The sequence below is a fragment of the Sphaerodactylus townsendi genome, linkage group LG01, assembly GCF_021028975.2.
Source record: "Sphaerodactylus townsendi isolate TG3544 linkage group LG01, MPM_Stown_v2.3, whole genome shotgun sequence".
NCBI classification, from domain to species: domain Eukaryota; kingdom Metazoa; phylum Chordata; class Lepidosauria; order Squamata; family Sphaerodactylidae; genus Sphaerodactylus; species Sphaerodactylus townsendi.
In genome coordinates, this window is record NC_059425.1 from 78,835,922 (window position 1) to 78,858,473 (window position 22,552).

The 22,552-nt window shown below is 39.5% G+C and overlaps 1 protein-coding gene across 2 annotated transcripts; it reads right to left on the reverse strand.

The window, feature by feature from the left end:
* Positions 1-5,915: 5,915 nt before the first annotated feature.
* On the reverse strand, positions 5,916-21,894 carry SLC30A6 (solute carrier family 30 member 6). Of its 2 annotated transcripts, none has more exons than XM_048484604.1 (14): positions 21,780-21,894; positions 20,520-20,606; positions 19,048-19,132; positions 18,587-18,629; positions 17,164-17,229; positions 14,931-15,011; positions 14,637-14,672; positions 13,604-13,698; positions 11,720-11,768; positions 11,111-11,230; positions 10,921-11,023; positions 8,665-8,712; positions 7,786-7,854; positions 5,916-6,998 (listed from the first exon to the last, which is right to left on the reverse strand). In XM_048484604.1, exons 1-14 carry the CDS (start codon positions 21,837-21,839, stop codon positions 6,504-6,506), a joined length of 1,437 nt encoding a protein of 478 aa, XP_048340561.1. In that variant the 5' UTR covers positions 21,840-21,894; the 3' UTR covers positions 5,916-6,503. The 2 variants fall into 2 exon arrangements, with proteins under 2 accessions (XP_048340561.1, XP_048340568.1); XM_048484611.1 differs by lacking the exon at positions 21,780-21,894 and adding an exon at positions 21,736-21,760.
* Positions 21,895-22,552: the final 658 nt, after the last annotated feature.

Below are 22,552 nucleotides of genomic sequence, written 5' to 3' on the forward strand. Positions count from 1 at the left end.
ATTTTTTATTCCAAGAGCTGATCTTCATATACATTGGTATTAAAGATTCCCTACCCAGCCTCTTGCAATATTAATAAGCAGTCTGCTCTGAGCTAATTTTCCCCACATTATTGACAGACTGTGTCTCCATCCTGGGTAACACCATGGCTGAGCCAAGGAGAAGTGGGTGGAGTTTGCTATTACCAACCTTTGGTGGTATGAAGTTAGCATCAAGAGTCTTGGTGTGATACCTGAGGCCCTATCAATGGCTCACGTCACGCACCTGGCTTACTGGACTTTTTATCATCTGTGCCAAGTGAAATTATTGGTGCCCTACTTGTCCTAACTTAGCTACTGTTTTTAATTATTATTAAATTATTTATTTTATCAGTTATAACAATAAACATAAAAACCCAAGTTTAATACATTCAGTTATGCTATCATTCTTAACAAATATATATCTGTAAACTTGCACTAGAGATTAAATATATCAAATATAAAATCTTAATTGACCTTTATATTATCTAAATTCTTTCTGACAAGTGTTTTAAATAAATATCACACCTCATTATTAATTATAATTGAAGAGTTCTTAGTAAGTTAACATACTCACTCTTGTCTTTTAAATAATTACTTACAGGGTTCCATATTTTCACAAAATAATCCAAATTTTGAAATCTCAGAATTTATTTATTTATTTATTTTATTAGACTTTTATACCGCCCCATCCCCGAAGTGCTCTGGGCGGTGTACAACATATAAAAGTACAATATAAAATAAGTAACCATTTAAAGCAGCGATAAAAAATTTTCAGTTCCTGTTCCAATTATATAAAAAGCTCAGCAAATTAAAGTGGCGTCCAGCATTCCAGTAATAAAAAATCCCTCCCACCTCAGAAAGGGAGGCATGGCGAGTCTCATTAGATGACAGGTAACCCAGTTGTCAAGGGCCAAAGGAAGGGGGCACCATTAGCGGCTGGTTCCTCCAAAGGCCCGGTGGAACAGCTCCGTCTTACAGGCCCTGCAGAACTCCTCAAGGTCCCGCAGGGCCCGGACAGCTGGAGGAAGAGCGTTCCACCAGGCCGTAAAGGTCCTGGTCCATGTGGAGGCCAGCCGCATCACTGAAGGGCCAGGGACCACCAGTAAATTGGCCTGAAGAATTTTGTCTCTAATTTTTTTCCCGAGAAAAAAAGATCAGTATGTCTCTCACCTTTTTCCCATCTTCTGAAGCTTTCAGATTAGTCTTTACTATTTTCACCACATCTTCTTCCAATAATTCATCATCCACATCTAAGTATTTTGCCAAATTCCGAATCATTTTCTGCTTGATGTCTTCATTGTCCTTCATAGGGACCCCTCTAAATCTCAAAATAGTTTCTTTTTGATGTAATTCTAGTACTGCAACATGGCCTGTCAGTTTGTCATATTCTCTTTGCATATCCACTATTTTTGTCACAGGTCTGTTCCTGACAATTTTACTTTGATAATTGTCTTGAGTCTCTTTAAATTTTAACTGAACTTGTGACAGGGTTTCAACCTTAGTTTCAATTTTCTTTAATTGTAATGTAGCGCATGGTCCTGCTTAATTATTTTAGAACGTTTTAGAATGTTTTCTTTTAAGGATTTCTTGATATTAATACCCAGAAGCTTTTAATTCAATCCAAACTGTTTGCTCTGACCTTGCTAGCCTGCAGAGGCACGTCCATAGCAACAGCCTTAATGATTGAGGCCAAGATGCAATTTACATTTGTGAAGACCACAGATAACACCAGGCCTTGTAGGAGGAAGTGGTTAGTCCCAGGTGGACTGAAACAAGTTCAAGATACTGGTGTTGATCTTCAAAGCCCTAAACTGTCTGGGGCCATTGTATCTGTGGGAGCAAATCTCCCAGTAAGTCCCCTGATGGATGCTGTGACCAGCAAATAACAATCTACTGATGGTCCCTGGCCCAAAAGATGTCCAGCCGACCTGAACCAGAACAGGGCATCTTCAGTCCTGGTCCCTATCTGGTGGAATGCCCAGTCTAGTGAGACTCAGGCCCTGTGGGACCTGATCACATTCCATAGGGCCTGTAAGATGGAGCTGTTCCACCAGGCTTATGATTGAGACAGCTATGTTTGTACTATCCAAATGGTCTCTTTCTATTGTTGATATTAGCAGGGTTACTTGTGTTATTGTACTGGAATCCGATCTTATTCACCATCTGGGTTTTCACTATTGTTATTCAGGGTTTTATGTCTTGATTGTATTTTACATATTGGAAGCTGCCCTGAGCTCTCAACAGGAAAGGCAGCATATAAATATAATAAAATGAATAAGAAATAGGTCTTAATTTGCTCTAGCCGCTACGTTTAACAATTTGACTATATTGCTGTTACAAAGACACTATTTTCTTTTTTAAAAATCCAGAGAGGAGAAATCTTAGCACACTGACATGAGAGTGCACTAAGGTCACACCTGCATAGCTACTTCTACAGCAAATGCTATGCTTGTAGTTTATTTCCTGCAAAATGCTTCTGCCCCATTGAATCTCTTGGCCTGGTCTGTAGCTAGAGTTATAGTGTTCATGTCCAATGTATCACCCTGAAGCAAAGCATCAGTTCCAAACACACAGTCTACACAGGGTTCTCTTTAAAAGGACCACTGAACTTGGATTACAACCTGCACATTAGAAAAATGACACACATTAAATTATGTCATAGATCTGTGGTGGCGAACCTTTGGTTCACCACCACTGTCATAGATGAAGTTAGTGCATGATGCCTTGAATAGTTCAAAGATAATTTATCAGAGAAAAGGGGCCACCCTAACTGTACCGCCACATTAACTGTCAGTAAATTTGAAGGTAATAATCTTGTTGTGATAACCTGAACTCAATACCATTGATCCTATGAATTCACTATAACGTTTGCGCTGCATTTTGAGTCTGTAGTTTTCATATCATATTAGTATATAATACACACTGATGTGATTAGTTTTATCAGCCCACTGTACTGGTAGCAGCTGCAAACTGGACCGAGCCACGTGGCATAGTGGTTAAGTGCTTGCACTGCCACTCACACGGTCAGGAGTTCGAGCCCCCTGTGGGTCAGATATCCTGGCAGCTGGCTCATGGGCAACTCAGCCATCCATCCATTTCTTGGTTGGTAAATGAGTACCTAGCTCATAGCTAGGGGGTAAAGAATAGCCGGGGAAAACAATGGCAAACTACCCAAAAAAAGCGGTTTGCCTATAAAATCACTGGTTGCAGTGGTATCCCAGGGTACAATATGACTGAAGGGGAAACTTTACCTTTACTGGTAGCAGCACAAATGATGGTTTGGTTAATTTCCTTTTAGTCCTCTTTTCCACCAACCACCACAGCTTTCCCACAAGATGTTGAATTTTGATTCATCTTTTCACTTATTTTCTGTTTCCTTCTGTCTAGCACCCATGACAGCTGCTGAATAGGAACATATTCCTAAAGTAGCAGGACCAGAACTTTCTTGCCTTACTTCTGCTACATCCATCACACCTCCAAACACACGGCCCCCGGGACAGAGCAGAGTGCAATATAAGAGTCTGTAGTGGAAGGAAAGAATCACAGATCGACACATACTCCCTCTACTAGCAGAAATCTCCCATTAACAGAAAACAAAGGTTAAATTTAAACCATGGTATACAAGCATATGAGCAGTGTGACCATAAAGCAGTTCATACATTTGAGTTCTAAGATATCTGTGACAAACATTGTTCATAGAAGTACACATCCCTGTATGCTTACAACACTGACTTTTAGTACAGATAAGGAGTGACATTTCAGTAGCTACCCTCAATCTGAATTAATCAATTCCCTACACTTTAACATTCTTAAGACATCCCTAAATACATGGTTTTTAATACTCTTCCGTTCTGGACAGTCAGTAATATTTACATAGGGCACCATCTTGAATGAATAGCTTCAAGCTTCAGATCAAGCATTACTAAGTGATAAGCTGATTAACCAATTCAAAACTAAGACATGTAAGTATGCAATTCCTTCTGAGTTCCAATGAACTAATTTTAATTCTTGGTGTTAATATCAATCACTCCATTAATGCAATGGATTCCTCAAATATATTAATCATTCACTGTACAATCAGTGAAACATCTGTTTATCACCTCTTAAGAAAAAATAGGCAACATAAATGTGATTTTCTACATAGAATATAGTGCAGAAAACAAAAAGTAGTAATTCAAAATACTCTTCCAAGCTTTTAGTTCTCTTATAGAAGTGCCTGATCAACTTCAGGGGGGAAGAAAACTGATGTTCCTAATAGGAAGAACATTGAAACTTTCTTCTTAATGCAAGAACTTCTCTGGAACACCGAAATCTTAAACACATTTGAACCAAAATAGTACATTTAAAAGAAATCTTAAACCTAATGGAAAAATCAGAAGATAATAAAAGTGTATAGGTCCCCACAGATATTATTAACATTATTTGACTGCAATGCTTCATTAAACAGAATACAAATGTTTTCCAAGAAAAATTAGCACCTTTGCAGGCAGACACTGGTCATTAATTGTAATGAATGCAACCATTTCAATTCTTGATACAGCCTCTACAACCGAGCACCATACTGTATTTGTACATTTGAAAAGGCAAGTTGCTTATCACCATACAAGAAGTTATGTTAAATTAGACAGAGCCCATTCATTTATTCCCATATTTACAGTTTCATAGAGCTGATGGTGGCCTACATGATCAATATATACACAGTGAATAGGAGAATGGCTTTTACAAGATCAACTTCTATTAGCCTCAGAGAATACCTTTCCAGTTCAAGAACTATTCACCAGCCACAATGAATGTATTTTTTCAATGTAGTCCATGCTGAATTCCTTAAGTATTTACTTCTATAAAATCTCACTGAGTGAAAACAGAAGGATATAGCAAAATGACTGCACCTAAACTATAGCAAAGGGCCAAAAAGATCCTGCATACATTCTGGTACGACTCCCCTGCTTCAGAGAACCCTGCATCAGTTTTCCACTAAATTGATGTATCTGAAGAAGTAGAGGAAGGTCAACAATTCACTAATGTATGGGGTGGGGTTAGGGAGGAATGTGGACCCATGTCCTCCTTGCAGAGAAAGTAAGGAATTTACTTTGAATCACCAACATGAGAAAGACTGTGTAACTTGCTGTCTTCGCTCTTGGAAACAATGTGGAAGATGACACCAGTGAGATTTCAGGAATGCTGTTAGTGTTACACTCTGGGAGAAGAACTGGACACTCAGGTTTTCCATGTTGTGAAAGTTGATGCTGGCTGTCAATTACTACCTTCAGTGGTTTTCCCCATCATGTACTAAGTCAGTAAGAGTAAGACCACAAAGAAAGGAATCTTCCAACTAGACAAAGAAGAGCATCACAAACATTTAAGATGTACCTCACTTGCTGGAAAAGCGAGAGGGATACATTGTTGCTTTAGACATAGGTTAGGCATCCTGGAGCAGCAGTGGCGTAGGAGGTTAAGAGCTCGTGTATCTAATCTGGAAGAACGGGTTTGATTCCCAGCTCTGCCGCCTGAGCTGTGGAGGCTTATCTGGGGAATTCAGATTAGCCTGTACCCTCCCACACACGCCAGCTGAGTGACTTTGGGCTAGTCACAGCTTCTCAGAGCTCTCTCAGCCCCACCTACCTCACAGGGTGTTTGTTGTGAGGGGGGAAGGGAAAGGAGATTGTAAGCCTCTTTGAGTCTCCTGCAGGAGAGAAAGGGGGGATATAAATCCAAACTCTTCTTCTTCTCTTCTATATGAGCCTCTTCCATATTACCAACATATACCATTTCTATTACTTGAAAAGAAGTTTTTCCAAACATCTTGATTGCAGGGGGCTAATCAAAACACCCATTCATCATACAAATGCACTTCCTCTTAACTCTTCAAAGAGGATTAATAGGTTTCAAAGCAGTTCTCCAAGTTTAATACTTTATTTTCCAGCATATTGACCAGCAAAAAATATGAATATAAAAATGAATCTGCTGTACTTACAACCATAAAAGAATCAAGACAAGTCTTGTAAACCTAACTAATATAAATAAAACCATCTCTTCATGTCAAAAATGGATGTCAGGAGTCTGTTTGACATCCAGTAGGTATTTGTATAGGAAATGCTTCTCCAGCAAAGGAAAATTTGACTTTTAAAATGTTCATGATTGCATCAGAGGTACTGAAGTTCTAGACAGATAATAAAGAATATTATTTCCACAGATAACACTCCCTAATGATCAGAATAAGAAAAAATTTGTTCTTTTCTGGATCTCCACATTATGCTGTAACACTTAGGGGAAAATAAGAATATAATTCAGCTCTTTATTTATAAAAGTGAGGGTATTGCAGTTCTTGAAAGCAGAAACTGCTTAAGATTAAACGAAAACATGAACACATCTTCATGATTGTTGGAAACAGTTGATCCCTGTCACCTGGAAAATTCGAATGGTCTTGTAAAAGGTGAGGAATCAAATAAGTGAAATTTTTTTTACATAAATATGGGAAAAGTTCACTAGGGTTTGGACTGATCTCGGGTGCCAGTCCCATATCTGTATGGAGCATTTATAAAACCAGTCCTGAATCCCTGGGTTGTTCCCATTCCTGGCATTCCAAATCCTTGAGTAAATGTGCTGCTATAAGGTACAGTTCCACGGTTGAAGCCTAAACCATAAGGTCGAGTCTGAGTGTTCAAAAGAATGACTGGGTTCATATTTTTTCCCGGTGTGTTAAAAGAGAATTCTGGAGGTGGGCTTGGTTTAGCTGGAGTAGATGTAGCAGGATTAGAGTTTTCTGCAGTTTTTAAAGGAGGCATTGGAATGATGTGATGGTCTGAAAGGTTCAGCATATTGTTGGCAACAGGTCCAGAGGCCAAAGTAGGCCTGATCCAGTCATCTTTGAAAATTTGAACAGTTAAAGTGGACACCAGTGTGCACAACCGATTGGTCACATGAGCAAGTACCATTTGTTCATTAGCATCTCTTCGAATTCTCACATGTACTGATCCAGCCTGGAAAGCAAATTAAAAATGAACTCTGTCACATGAAGATTATTAGACTTGGGTAATATATCAGTACTTTTTTCTTAAAATCCTGATACAAGTTCAGCCTACCTGAGAAGCTATTGGGATTTGTGAAGCTACTGCATTTAAAATAGGAAGCAACACTGATGATGTTGCTTGGGGAAGTTATTCTGGATTGGATTGTTCTGCCAATTTCAGAGGTGCCCCAGCTGTCTCTAGCAGATCAGACGAAGAAATGGAGAATGAGGTTGGAGAAGCTGATAAAAGCACTTTCTTTCACAGTCATCATCTTGATAAATGTTCAGCCCCTCTGGACTTGTTTAGTCCAGACACACTGATTTGTACTGCTCTAACTTCTAGACTAGTTTACTGTAATATGTGCCATATGAGGCTGCCCTTGAAGACAATTCAACTGGTTTCAGAATGCACCAGCCTGTCAAGAGGAAGCAGTCACCACATGCACAGGATACCAATATATGCATATAAGGCCAAATGTCTCACAGTAGCTTTTATCAGAGTTGTTTTTATTTGCTGGATGCAGTGAACTGAAATTAATGTGTTTGCAGTGATATTAAGTCTATTAAGTATATTATGCACAATGCATTTCCACTGAGATTTTAGTCTTTGGATCTACACTGCAACCCAGTTTTGTCTGCCTTTATATTTATGGCCATTTGCTCTGCAAATAGAATTTTAGTTCATCTGTTTTCCTGTCTATGCTGTAAGCTGCTCTGAGTTCTGGAAAAATTATGAGAAGGAAAATAAAAATGCATACCAGAGTACCAAAGCCCAATGTCCAGAAATGTTCATTTCGAACCTCTAAGACGCCGTCTAAAGTGGAAACCTACGTCAACATATAAATGGTACATAGTATTTTTAATAAATTTTTATTTAATGGTACATAGTACTGTTAATAAACAATCCAAAATGCAATTAATCCCCATTTACTTTTTTCGGATAGTCCTAGTATATCAGACATGAGATGTACAATCTGATACAAAGCTCTCTGGAGCAGGCCGAAAGGAATGAACTGCATGATCTCTCACAGTTCTTGTTTATTTCAGTGGGGCTTGTACTAGACAACTTCCTAGAACATGCTGGGTATCTGAGTCAGCTTCTTTCTAAAATTGCAAACATTGGAGAAAGAGAAACTGAAGGCAGAGTACAGTTGCAGATGTTGTGATGCCACCAGTAAAGGAACAGATGTGCCCTAGTTGTTCAGATTCAAAACTTGGAGATATCTGGGATTCATCACCCTTCTGACATTACAACTGGGGTATCTTGGGGCTGGATCTTGATTAATTGCATCCCATTTGCAAACCCCCAATTTTACCCAGTTGAAACTAGAAACAACATATTGAAAACTGAAGCAGTGAAAATAAAGCAGAATATGTATCTGGAAGACCTGTGAAGGAGTGACTGGTCTCCATGTAACCTTTTAATCTTTCTGCTCTCTTCCCCACAAGGCAGGTTCCAGAACACAGTGGCCAGTTTTAGCTCCTCTCTCTAGTACCAGGTTCCAGTACCTCAGGTTCCAGTACCATAATGTCAGGAAGTCCAGTGGTACAGCACCCCATTGGGTCCAAGAAACTGTCTCCAGAAGTCACAATTCCCTGTCCCCTATGAACAAGCATAATATTCCATACTAACTTACCTCTCTTAAAAGTTTATCTAGCTGTCCAATCACATGAGGTGGTGTTGTCTGGAAAAACAAAATAATACTTTTTAACGGTTGCATTGTCTTGTCACAGGACACTGATGGTTACTGTGACCTAGTAAGTGTTGAGAAAAGGAAATTATAGCACAATACTAAACTTGTTACTGAACCTTCAAGCAAAATCTTAAAAAGCCAGCACTCCTGTCTTCCTGCTAATCCTTTTCCACTTCGAACGCTCATTTTTATCTGCTGACCAACTTGAAACATCAACAATATAGATGATAAAAGAAATCAATGGCTTCTCATTCTGAGGGCAATTACAGGATATTGTTCATAATTTGATTTGTGATGATTTTAAACACTAAACCACGACTGGTGAGGAGTGATTAGTTTGTTCAATGATCATTCTGTATGTATGTATGTATGTATGTATGTATGTATGTATGTATGTATGTATGTATGTATGTATGTATGTATGTATGTATGTATGTATGTATGTATGTATTAAATTTATAGGCCGCCTCATCCCCGAAGGGCTCGAGGCGGCTCACAACATGACTGTTTCCAGAACAGTAAATCAATATAACATAAAATCTAACTCATTAAAATTCAGCAGCAATTAAAACAATAAATACAGATTGAACAACAAGGTTGTGTAAAAACACACACACAGGCGCCCGGTCTAAAGGCCGAAGGAGAAGGGAGGAGAGGCAGGGCCCAGGATGGAATCAGGGCCCTACCAGGATGGAAAAGGCAGCTTAGTTTCCGTTTCAGTGGGGGGCAATAGAACCAAGACATGTCAGAAATTGTATTTATTCCAGCCAATGATTACACAATGTTGTATTTTAAGAATCTGATTTAAAAACATGTGAGTTATCCTTGAACAGTGCGACAAATAACCAGTATTAGATTCATTGTTTTCAATGTCAGAGTTTTCACACCGAATCTGCATGTTTCCTCATAGAAAGCTGCGCATTACGTCTGGAGAATCATTTTGCTGATATAAATACTATTACTACAGTCCACTTAGTCTCAAGAAAGTACAGAGACTTTGGGTGTACCACTTTAAGAACTATACGAAGTGGCCCGATACTGCGTCTAAGGAGGATATTGACAATAGAACATCAGACAATTCTTAATTACAGCCTTTTGGGACTGTTGGATTCATGTGTACATTTACATTCATGTTTGTTTTTATAATTTGTATAGTAGAAGCTTCATAGACATTATATAGGACTTGTATTTGTTTAAATTATATTAGCGTAAGATTGTAGAGTTTATTGTTTATAGAACACTTTAAGTTTCCTTTTTCACAGGGGTTGGTGGTTTCAGGTGTTCATTCATTGCTCACCTTAATAAATACACATTTATTAACATTTGTGGCAGTTCATAGTGCAGCACGTTCATTTCCTTTTCTACTCTGTATGTTGCACTAGGTTTTTTTGGACAGTGATTACAGTGTCCGTTTAGGATCTAGAAAATTCAGGTTCAAATCTCGACTCTACCATGAAATTTTGCTGAGTTACCTCTGGCCAGTCACTCACGCTCAGCCTACCTTCTAGGATTATTATGAAGAAAAATTAAATAATTATGTAAACTGCTTTGGGTTCACACTGTGGAGAAAGGAAGGGAAAAATGAAGTAAAAATAATAAATACAGCTGAAGATAAATAAAAATAAATAAATGTGGAGCAGAAAAAAATTAGGTTGATTGGTGGGAAGAAGAGAAGGAAGCAGGAAAAGGTGGCTGCCAGCAAGAAGGAATGAGGAAACAATGCTAGGAAGGTGATACCAATGAAATTGAGGCACCTCTCACAAGTTATTGTGAGTTCCCCACCATGTATTTGGTCTGCCAACAGGCAACTCTGCCAGAATTTCCCTGGGAAAGGCTGCCAGGGATAGGAACAGAGGGCAAATTGAATATGGAGGAGGAGATAGAGGAAGAAGCCTTGAGGGTTTCAGGGAAGGAAAAAAAAGAAATAACAGAACAGAGGAAAATTAGTTTCCCCCCCCCCCCAGATGTGTATCTGCACTTCTACATTCCTGCTGGGTGACCTTGGGCTAGTCACAGTTGTTTGGGAACTCTCTCAGCCCTACCCACCTCACAAGGTGTCTGTTGTGGGGAGAGGAAGGGAAAGGAGCTTGTAAGCCCCAAGTCTCCTTAAGGAGAGAAAGGTTGGGTATACATCTTCTTCTTCTCTTAGTACATTTGTTCAATTAAAATGAAATGCCAGTCCTCATTACAGTATCTCACCTGCAGTAATACCTTTCCACTGTACACACTCATGGGATACATGGTACCAAATGTCATCAAGGCAATAGCTACTGCAGATGCAGTGTCAACGGCAAAATAATTACTGAAACAAAGAAATGCAGTATTAGAGGGCACACCAGGTTTTCAATATCTATAAATTAATGCTGTTCTTGAAAGTAACTGTACGTACTTAATTTCAATTAGCATATAGGTAATACAAAGAGCTAAAGCGCCTGCAAGGTCAATTAAGACGAATGGATTCATTCGTGGAAGGAAGATGCTGCTCAATCCAGGAATGATGCCACATAAACTAAAAGAAAAGAAGAAAAATATGGATTTACTGCTCAAAAATAAATACAGTTCATTATAAAAAAACAGCACAGCTCATTCCTATGTACAGAAAAACATACAAAAAAATAAGCTCCTTGTACAAATAAGCTCCTTGTACAGAGCCCCCAGGGGATGGGGCGGTTTATAAATCGAAACAATAAATAAATAAATAAATAAAATTTATTTATGCACAGTTTTTCCAAGCCATTACTCAAGGCTACAGCATGCAGATTCCAATAAAACTACATCATTGTATCTTTTAAATACTCCCCCCAGTTCAGTAACTAATTTTACTTTAATATGCAATGGGGAAAAGGGAAGAACAGGACAGAGATAATCCTGCAAGGTTAATAGAGACAGCACTTTTCCCTCCATCAGCAGCTTGGCAATTAGGGAGCTTGGTTTTGCCTAAATGCTATTTGTAGTTGATCCTTACCATGTACATATATTGTGTCACTTTGTATCTTACCTCCTACTGAGATCTGCAACATGTTCCTGAAGCCAGCTTGTACTTGCAGCTACACAAAAAAATAATATTAGTTATTACAAGACCTCATGTTTTATACTTAATGATTATAATCAACCTGATCTCACTGCAAATCCATGACAAGGCACATTACACGGCTCAACACAAATTTCAAAATTTGTTCCCTGTCACATAAAGCTGTAAGGCCACCACTCCAGGGGGCAGCTTTCATTACAGTAATCACTCTAATAAACTGCAAGTACAATCTTATACTCTAGGCACATTTACATAATCCTGCATCAAATCAGCCCATTTGGCTAGAGCACCAAACCAGCTTTATTGTTCTTTTCACTCTGCTTACTGTGCTTGCAGTTCACTGAATAAACCAAAGTTGGACTATCAGATGAACATAACAAAACACAGTTTTTGCTACTAACTGTGTCCTTTCCTTACTGAAAGCAGAATCTTCTGCAGCTTTCCTAAATGCCCTTGCACTTCCCTTGATCCCTACATGTTCAGGCCTCCTGCTATTGCCCTTTTCAAAGGGGTGGGGAAGCTGAAGCCAAGTTTCCTCAGAGATTCACAAGGTTGCTTGTGGAGAAATGTCTTTTACTTTAAGGCTCCATTGCAATATTTCAAGTCCTAGAGCTTGGAAAACCCCCACATTTGCTTCTGAATTTTTTCCCTGCTGGGAGAGGAAAGTTGATTGCTTCTAAGTTGACTGAAACCTGTCAACAGCTCTGACAAGTACTCAGCCATCCAACTTTTATAAATGCAATTGGCTCTCCCAGATGAAGACAATGAAATCCCCACCTTAGAGAGTAACAAGACACTTGGATGTGGGATTCGAAATGCTGGTAGAGTTGCTCTCAGAACCACACAGATCTCCACCAACTGAACACAATATCTAAAAGGTGGTTGCTAGATCACTATCTCCCCAGGAGAGCAAAAGTGCAGTAAGCTGTCCCAGAAATAACTAGATGTTGGGCAGTGGAGGAAGCATGCAATGGGTGAAGTCTTTAAATGGCAATGCAAAAAAGAGAAGCTGGGAGTGCTGGCCCTCTTGGAAAGAAATTCCAAAATTAACCAGCTGGTGGCATTATACTAAAGGAGAAGCACAAGAAAGCCCTTTCAAGTGTTGGGCGAACTTGGAAAAGCAGTTCATCACTCAGGAGGCCTGCCCGCTAGCCTTGGAGGGCCAAAACAGAATGGGCCTTCCTGGTCATCAGGGCTGTTCTGCGACACTGCTCTTAGCAATGTCAATCATCCATTTCATTCACAAGTCTTAAGGTTTCTCTTATCTACATCTGCCTGTATGATTAGCTATGTCTATCCAGAATTTTTTATATATTTCTCAATTTTTCTCCCAGTTTTTTTAACTGCATTTTCCTCATGTTCCTGAAACTTACTTTCTCTCCCTCTCTGAAATAAAATTTAAGCGTGTGAAGAAACACATGATCATGGCTGAGTTAATCACAATCGACCAGAAATCCTGTCTCATTGTCTTTTAAATATGCACCCAACAGAGGCTTGAGCTCAGCACTGTCCAGGCCTCCTGCTGTTAGGGGCAGCCATATCAAACAAAGTGGGATTTTAAAATTTTGTATGCAACAACTCAGTTAATTCAAACTACGCTTAACAACCAACCACAAAACCTAATTAACAATCCCAAGTCATGTCTCCAAATAAGCTATAAACTTTGGTAGGTCTGCATTTTGACACTACAACTAACAGTAGTTTTCCCCAATGCAGTCTAAGTACAGGGGATTACTCAGGGGAGGGAAAGGAAGTTAGTAGAACCACAAATAATGGCTGACAAGTAATTCAAGCCAACTCAATATTCATCAATATTATTATTTGTTTTCTCTACGCCTATGTACTCCATACCTTCAGAAACATAAACAAAGGGCTTATTCCTAATAGAAAGCATTGTAAACAGGTTGAAAGAGAGTGCCACGAAGGTTCCAACCAACAATCGACCCCTAAAAAAAGTAAACAAATCAATCATTTTAAAAGAATTCCAACATGTCAGGTAAAATTACTAGTTAATTTCTCCCATTTAACTATATTTTCTAACTTTTCACCACATTCAGAAATACTTATTGAAGTAGAAAACTGAAAGCTCAACTTATTGTGACAATTACTAGTGCAAGAAAGACAGATTTATATAAACACAAGAGGTGTGCCGGCAAAACTAGGAGAGAATCCTATTCTTCCCACATTGTTAAGCCAGCATGAGTCCAAGATCAACCACTAACCTTGGAGCCCACCTGTGGCATCTGTGAGACGCTCTGCAGCCAACACTTTAATTTTTAACTGGGAGAAATGTAAATATTTCCGATTATTCTGAAATTTTGGGCAGCCCCCCCAAGTTTGCAGAAAAGTCTGTTTAGAGTCTATGGGAGCCCAATCAAAGGATTTAGGCATCTGTAAGTAGGGAATGCACATCCCTATTGGATATATATAGATACCTAGAAGTTTAACACATTCCTCTGCATCAAGTGTAGACTATTACAAAAATAAATTTTGTTGAAAAATTAGTTATATAAGGTAATTTATATAATCAAGTGCAACCCATTCTCATTCAATTCAAGAGGGGTTTTACCACTGACTTCCATGTCATAAGTTTCACAGTATCTATTTAGTATGAATCATTCTGTGCGACAAATTGTAATATGTAACCTCAACTCTGTATTAGTTGGTATTATATTTATGGAAAATGACAGAGACCCAGAACATAAGGCAACCTTTCTTTAAAAAGTTACACACCAAGAAAACGTTTTTACTGGACAGAATTGTTATTTGTATGCAAATGTAAGATAACCTCCTCTTCTTTTTTTAAAAAAAGTGGAATATGAAGTAAAAGCCATATTTTATTCTTGTAATATTTAATACTTCTGTATATTAAAAACTTTCTTACGTATGAATCTCGGGCTGCTCCACAAATCGTTCAGCACTACAAGACACAAGAATTACAGCTTTACAGTCAATGAATTAATATTTCTATTAAGGCATCTATTACGTTCATGTCATATCATCTCTACATTCCACATATGCAACTTTGTCAGGCCTGTTATAAAATATCATCACTTGAAGTCATTGCTCAGTATTTGTATTTTGTTACAACATTTTTAAAAAAACAGCTACCACCACTTTACTGCAGGTGATTTGATCATCTCATATATCAGCATATGTGAGGAGTAAGAAGTCCTACCTTTCTTTTAGTATGAAAAGAGCTCCAAGTTGTGCCAGAACTGTGGAAGCAAATACTGCTAGCACTTCAAATCTCTCAAACCTGGAATTTGAGAGAAGACGTTTAAGACCAATATGATCAGATAACTCATTCTGATTTCATTTGAAGATGATGAACTACCACTGAATGTATCAAATTCGGATTTTAGACTAGATTTTAGACTACATGTGTAAATTACCAAAGGTAGAATCTTCTATAAAGATGTGCATGACAAAATCAATGCATTTAAAAGAATGCAAGTGCAGGAAGACTGCAGGCCAATTAAGAACAATAAGTAATTGTATAGTTGGAAAGAAACTTTTTTTACAGATGCATTTCCACAATTACATTTTGTAGACATTGGAAACCCCTGTTTTTTAATTCATGACCAAGATTATTTATGGTTATCTTTATGACCACCTTAAGGCAATCAAGGTAATATCTATTCAAGACTTTTGCTGAGGAATACCACTATCTCCAGGCTACCTTACTACACTCAGGAAGATTTTTTAAATAAATTGCATGCACTACTTATACAAATCAAGACCTATCTGATACTTATTAGAATGCCACTTCTACTACAGCATGTCAGCAGAAAAAAACAAAACTACTGAGATTTCTCCCATGCTTGCCTCCTCTTCTGACATGTGGGTTGTGAGGGAGTTAGGCAATTCTTATTGAGAACATTACTTAGGGATTTTTGAAGCAACAGTCATTTAATCTGTCAGAACAAAGGTATCTGTATAGAAATATTACTGGGAGTATGGGAAGCAATAACGTCTTGCCTTCCTTCATACAGCCCCCTTGGCTATGAACAGCAGTGTACAAGCTCTACTGAAGGGGAAATCTCTTGACATTCATCTAAGAATGTTTGAGTTGTGACAGAATGTTCTATGCCTTTCATAAGTGGGTGTGAACATACAAAAACAGGTATTAGTTGGGCTATAATAAAAAGGATATTAAACTGGAATAAATTGTTAAAGAATTATTCATATTTCATACTCTTTTTGCCTATTCCTCCCCCTTCCTTTTCTTTACTCACCTTCACTAACTGCCAATTCCCTTCGTTTTATGACTGAATATATATACCCAACACCACAATGGGTTGCTCTGTATTAACTTTCACCTACCATGAAGCTTTGTGATAGGGCAGACTGCAAATACAATTATACTCCAATTATCAGGAAGTAAATCCCCACTAAATTCAGAAAGACTTACTTCCAGGTGAACCTTCTGATTACTGGACCACATCAGAAAACAGATTATTAAATGCAAATAAAATAATTATTTTTCCACATCAAAAATACAGCAATATCTGCTAAAGAAAGATCAAGTTGTCTATACTCAAGAACCATTTTACTTCCTACAGCAGTGATACTCATAGAGGCCCCTTCAAATGCCACCTATGGCTCTTCTGGGCAAGTGGCACCTACCCCAAGTTTTAGGAAAATGGCCAATGCCCTTACTCATGGAGCTTGTGGTTGGCAGGTAGTTCCCACCTTAAAACTGCAAGGGATGAAAGTGAAGAGCCCATAATCTCCAAGCGCCTCCCTTCTCCATAGCTTCTGCCCTCTCATCTCAGTACTCATGCAGCTATTAGGAGAACAAGCAGGGTGCAGCATGACTACAACCACCACAGCCACCCAGAAAAAGAGCAACCAGTCGCAGTGGCAGAGTGGTGGTTTTACTTTTCTTTCTCCATGATTAGCTTGCTGTCCTCTAGGAGTCTTGATAGCCTCACTTGCTCACTGTGTTTATGTTCAGCAGAGAATGAGAAGGCAGAGAGGGAATCACTCCAGGTACACAAGGGATGGATAAAATTCAGCTGTAGTGCAGAGAGACAACACTACATCCTCAGAGAGAAAGAACCCCATTTGGAAATCCCTCACGTTTATCAAAATCTTCCCTTCCAGGATTTTCTAACTTATGTTCAACTGCTCTCAACTTCATGCAGTCCACTCTGAGACATATTAAGTCACCATTAAGCAGGCTTCTGAGGTGGGTTTTTTTGTTCCTTTTTAGAAAGCAACCTTATGTAGACTGCCATTTTTGGACACAAATTCTGGCCCTCTCATATTTGGTTGAAAAGTTTGGTTCTACAAGACTTTATAAACTGCCTTTCATTTAATAAAAAGCATTTACCATTATTTGGATCAACAAGGTAATTTTTCAAACATCTTCAGGGCACATAACATTATATTGTATAGGAACTTACCCAAATGAATAGGTTGGACTGGGCTTCTTCATCATTACCCAATAACTTATTAAGCATGTTATTAAGCTGAATAGGAGAAAAACACCAATGTAAATTCAAACAAGGGAGATTAAAGAACTGCATCCCAAAATGTATCTTCAGAATATCCTGATAAAGTTTTAACAGTACCCCAATCTTATAGTCCTTGGTTGTAAAACCAGGTTCAAAACAAACTGCACTCCATTGCTGTAAATTTACATAGAACTGGTAAAATATTCATTGTTTATTTAACAAAAGGAATAAATCCATCTTTCAAAAAAGGGTGGTTACAACTAGAATAAATGGTGTGATTATAGACAGAGCTAATCAGAGTGAGGGCTCTGTACATTACAGAGACATTTATTGCTCACCTAACTTTGGGGTCCCTTCAGCAAATGGAAGAAAAGTGAACGACCAACTGGGGGATTTTGACCCTACTAGTTCTGCTAGGTCTTTCAGTGGCCTTCAACCATAGCACCCTACTGAGCTGCCTCTCAGCAACAGGACTGGGGACTGAGTCCTGGAAGCGGGGGGGGGGGGGGGGGGGGGGGGGGGGCACATATAAGAGGTTTGTGCTGGGGGATTCCGGCTCTTCCCTATAGCATTTGTTCCTATCCCCCATGCTGTTCTACGTGAAAATGCTGGCAGGTCATCAGGCAGAAGGGTCTAACTGAAAGTATGTCTAAGACTGGCATATCATATACGTAAATCATAAATATCTTATACAAGTAGGAACCTGTGGGAAACACACAGGGAAATTTCTCCTCTTTCCATGTCTCCCTACACTCTCCTCTTCCTTTACCCCTGTTTCCCCATACTACCTATTCTGCTGTGACTGCCTACAGAGGGGAAAGAAGGAGCAGTCTCGGGCAGCCGGGCAGCCCCTCAGCTTGTCCCTGCCAGGCGGCTCCAGCTGAAGGACCAGGTTAAGGGGCCAGGGCCTGCTGGCCACTGCGGTACCCACCCGCCAAGCAAACCCCGTCCCCCTAGCCTTCCTTCAGGGCCTGATGAGGGCAGGAGGCGGCCTGAAGGAAGGTTGGGGGGGGGGGGGGCACCGCAACAGCAGGCTGGCTCCAGGAGAGCTGCGCCAGGCAGAGTGGTGGTGGTGGTGGAGCAGAGGGCTCCAAGAACCTTCAGCTCGGCTAGCCTCTTCTCCCTGCACTGAGGGGGGGAGGAAGGGAGCAGAGGTGGATTTTAACAACCGTTCGCCCGGCTGAATTCCACCACTGGGACTCCCACCAAACTGGCTGAATCCCACCAAACTGGCTGAATCCCACCACTGATCTACAGATGTATAATCACACCTTCACATAAACATTACATGATTCATATATGCCATACCCTATGATTTTAGCCAATAAAAGTTATACGTATTTTAGGACAAGATTTTTAAAAGCAACCATACCTGAAAAAATCAAAGATGGTCAGGTAGGTGTATGCAGTTAAAGCTGTAGGGAAAAATAGATTTATATTTTAATATATAAGCAATGCACCACTTCCTATAAAAGCACATTTTGCTACAAAGGTAACCTTTCTTAACTGAAACATCAGATTTCAAACAGAGCTCCACAGGGATTGTAAAACAACCACAGTAGTTGCAAATGTTGGGATTGTTAGAGGAAGTCACTCCTGCTGGACAACAAGCAACAACTGAAGAACATTTTCAAGCTGATGTAGGGCAATTTTTTTCTGATCCAAGTATTCTTCAGGCCAATGACTGTATCAGAAAGGTATGCTTGCTGTCATGTGACATTTCTAAATGTATACTTTATTATATCAGTCTTATGACACCAAAAATTCTGCTTGTTTTAGACTATGATGATATTTATTTACTATCCAAAAGTGTATTGCAAGAACTGAACATACCTATGCTGTTTGTAGAACTGCACCACATAAGCAGGAAGCCAGTACATACTACATTTATTGCACCAAACAGCAATATTTTCCAGGTCTGTAAAGAATAATGGTTAGAGTAACAATTCAGCAAAAGCATTATAATTAAGTTTGATAAACCTCCATTTGGTTCCAGAATCTGTGATTCTGCCACATATTTATATACATATACATAATTTTGAAAGATCTATTTTGAATAAATATTTTGTGTGTTAGCTCACCATTTGACCACAGAAAGCATAACCAAAGTGTGTCAAACAAGTTCAAAACAGAATGCAAAAATTAGACAACATATCAACGACAAACAAGATTAAAAGAACAAAACCAATAAACAAACAGCAGCTAGATGCAGAACAATTCGTCCTAGAAATTCTAATCAACTACCGAAACCCTTTTGAATAAAAACTGGGTTTTGAAAAGTCCTCTGAATAAAAACTAGACAGGCCTCGCAAATAAAATGCAACAGGATAGCAACTGTATTTGTTGCGGTCAGCGAGACTGACGTTGCAGTGGCACTCAGAGAAGGCTGGATCAGATATCTAAGAATACAATACTTCAAATGGAGCAACAGAGGTACAATAATAAAGACTAAACTACAAAGACATCTAGTTTGTCCAGTTATATTTATGGATTTTTTTCCTCCCACAACTATTAGATATACCTGTATCTTCCATCCTACTGGTACTGACATTTTAGCACTAAACTTACTAGGTTCAGTTTAGATCACAGAAGCGACAGAATGTAAATCATCTGGATAACATATCCAAGAAAACCAAACACAGAAAAAAAGAAGAAAAAGACAGAAGACAATACATACAGGAATTTAAAATTTATTTGCAAAGGATTTGAAAGGAGGGTTTGAAAGAAACAGAGACTAGAAACAGAAAGAGCAGACTGGTTGAGTTGGTAGCATGAGACAAGGTTTAAAAGGCCAAGCAATGGTTCATGAGGAAAAATCCGGAATACAAATCAGTGTCATTCCCTTATATGTGAATAGCCATTCTGAGATTGCATGAGGAAAATAGTGCAATACAGTCAACATACAAAGGCAGCCAGCATCCATTTCCACAGTCATAGTGGCATTTTCTTTTGGACCAGTTTTGCAGTTATGGGCACTTGAGGGAGGAGGAGGGACTGTAGCTGTACATTGTACAACAGTCTTTTGAAAGGTGTCCATGTGAATAATACTTAAAAGACCATTCATCTAACTAGTGTAATCAATGGGGTGGTGGCATGAAAAAAGATGGAGCACAAGGTCATGTATTTATGGAATATATCTTTCAGTGAATAAACTGCCACACCCCCCTGTATTTCAATTCAAATTCTTAAAAATGTGCTGAACAAACATTTTTATGCATCTATAAAAATTACATTTAATATTTCTCTGAAAATGTATTCAACTGATTTATAATATGGAAAATTATATTCTAGAAGAAAACTCTCACCCTTTGATCAGCTGCTACTAATCTAAATTCCTGTGTTAACTTGCCAAGAAGAGATCTCTGTGATTTGCGAAACAAATGGATTGTCCCCTGCAAACACACAAACAAAAACATTTTTCCTAAGTCAAATTATACATTTCTAATTAACTTTGCATTCTTGCAATAATATTCTACAAAATGAGCTTATTTTTAATACTTGGTAATAAATGGAACAAATGCCAGTGTTAATGGCAGAAAGAAAAGGTTAGGTTGCTGTACACTTATTTAAGAACCTGCCAGGCTCAAGTCCGAGCCATTGTTGAACAGCTGGGACAAACAACTACAGTGTCAGATGTCCCAAGACACTTATTTGTAACTGGTACAAACATAAGTTTATTGTTAAGCATGTGCACTCCCTTCACTAGCAGAGCACTACTAAAGGCTTCTTGATGTTTGAAATTTCAAATCAAGTTTCAGTTTGTTATAGTTTACAAACAGGCTGTCCAGGCAAACTGGGGTTGCTTGCGATGGCATGAGAATATATCCTTCAACTAGCAAATCTGAAAGATAATATAGAACCATGATGCAGTAATTCTTTAGGGATACTTAACACTGAATGAAGGGGGTGTGACCTCGTACTACAGTGCCAGAACTATTCTCAAATTTCTTTATGACCACAAGGCAGATATAAGGTACTTGCTAAATCCTTTGAGGAGGTCAAGACCCTATGCTTTCAGTGTCTACATAACAGGCGAAAACTCAACAGCTGAAATTCGTACCACCATTCCAGGATAACATTTACCACACTTGTAGCCAACTGTTACAGTGTTGACATCACAACACCCCTTAAGGAAGGTTAGGCAGAGAACTAGTAACATCTTCAGCAAAACCACAAAAATCAGGGCTGAGAAAGGGGTTCATCCGACTCGAAATCCAGGCCCACGGGACCATACAAACTCTGTGGAAAAGGAAATTCCCCATGGAAAAGACACTGGGAGCCACGTTACTGGTTATCATATAGCTAGCAAAGGTACATAAATTAGCATGAAAGAAGCGATACCCATTTTTCCCTGCCTCCTGCTACCAAAAATGCAGCACTAGCCAGGGCGCTCAAACACACCCAAATACCCTCCCATCCACTGGCGGCGAGGCGCAGAAGCTCTCCCTCTGCGGCCTATCTTTGGGCGCATCCTAGGCAAAGGCTGCGCGCAGGCAGCGGAGTTCAAACCTTAATAATCACCCTTCAGTCTTTCCTCCCTTTAGAGTGTAAAGACGGCAACTCACCATATTGACGAACTGGCAGCAACTTCCGGGGTGGAAAAGGCGGGTTCCTTCTGTCGCCATGGAGACGAGACGGTAGTGCAATAAGGTGACGCATAATTGGTTACACGCTGGCTAAATAAGGAAGTGATGACAAATATTCTCCAGGCCCCGCCTACTCGAGACGCGGCGGTCCTATCGGTGCTGTACGCCAGTACTCATGATTGCTGTAAAGGGGAGGCTATTGCCGTGGCTACAGAGGAGGACTATACCAGCTGGTGGGCTGACTGTGTGGGCTGGCCTTCCGTGGTGCAAGTACTACAGGTGCCCTCTCTTCATTGGTGCCTGGTGCTCCAAGCAAGGACGGGGGGGGGGGGAATTCTCGTGTTCAACCCCCTTCCCATTACATGTCCGAAGTTCTACCCCATTTGTGTGTATTTTATATTTTTAAAGTTTTTTGGTTTTTGGCCTGCAGGGGGCGCAGTTTTAGGCTAGCCGCTAGCAGCATCAACATTTCAGGGATTTGTTGGAAGACTCTCCTGATGATACCACCCAGGTTTGGTGAGGTTTGGTTCAGGGGGTCCAAAGTTATGGACTCTCAAAGGGGGTGCCCCTAACCCCCATTGTTTCAATGGGAGCTAATAGGAGATGGGGGCTACACCTTTGTGGGTCCATAACTTTGGCCCCCCTGAACCAAACTTCACCAAACCTGGGTGGTATCATCAGGGGAGTCTCCTAAAGATACCCTGAAAGTTTGGTGCTACTAGTTTAACAATTGCACCCTTGACAGCAGGCAC

What these genes read in the sequence shown, in the direction of transcription:
- SLC30A6 (XM_048484604.1), bottom strand. Translation starts at nt 21,839, where the DNA reads ATGGCGACAGAAGGAACCCGCCTTTTCCACCCCGGAAGTTGCTGCCAG. An exon ending in GAGCAGCCCGAGATTCATAC is followed by an intron (nt 13,699 to 14,636) that starts GTAAGAAAGTTT and finishes TACTTTTTTTAG; the next exon opens with GGGTCGATTGTTGGTTGGAA. An exon ending in CATTGGGCTTTGGTACTCTG is followed by an intron (nt 6,999 to 7,785) that starts GTATGCATTTTT and finishes TTTGCTTTCCAG; the next exon opens with GCTGGATCAGTACATGTGAG.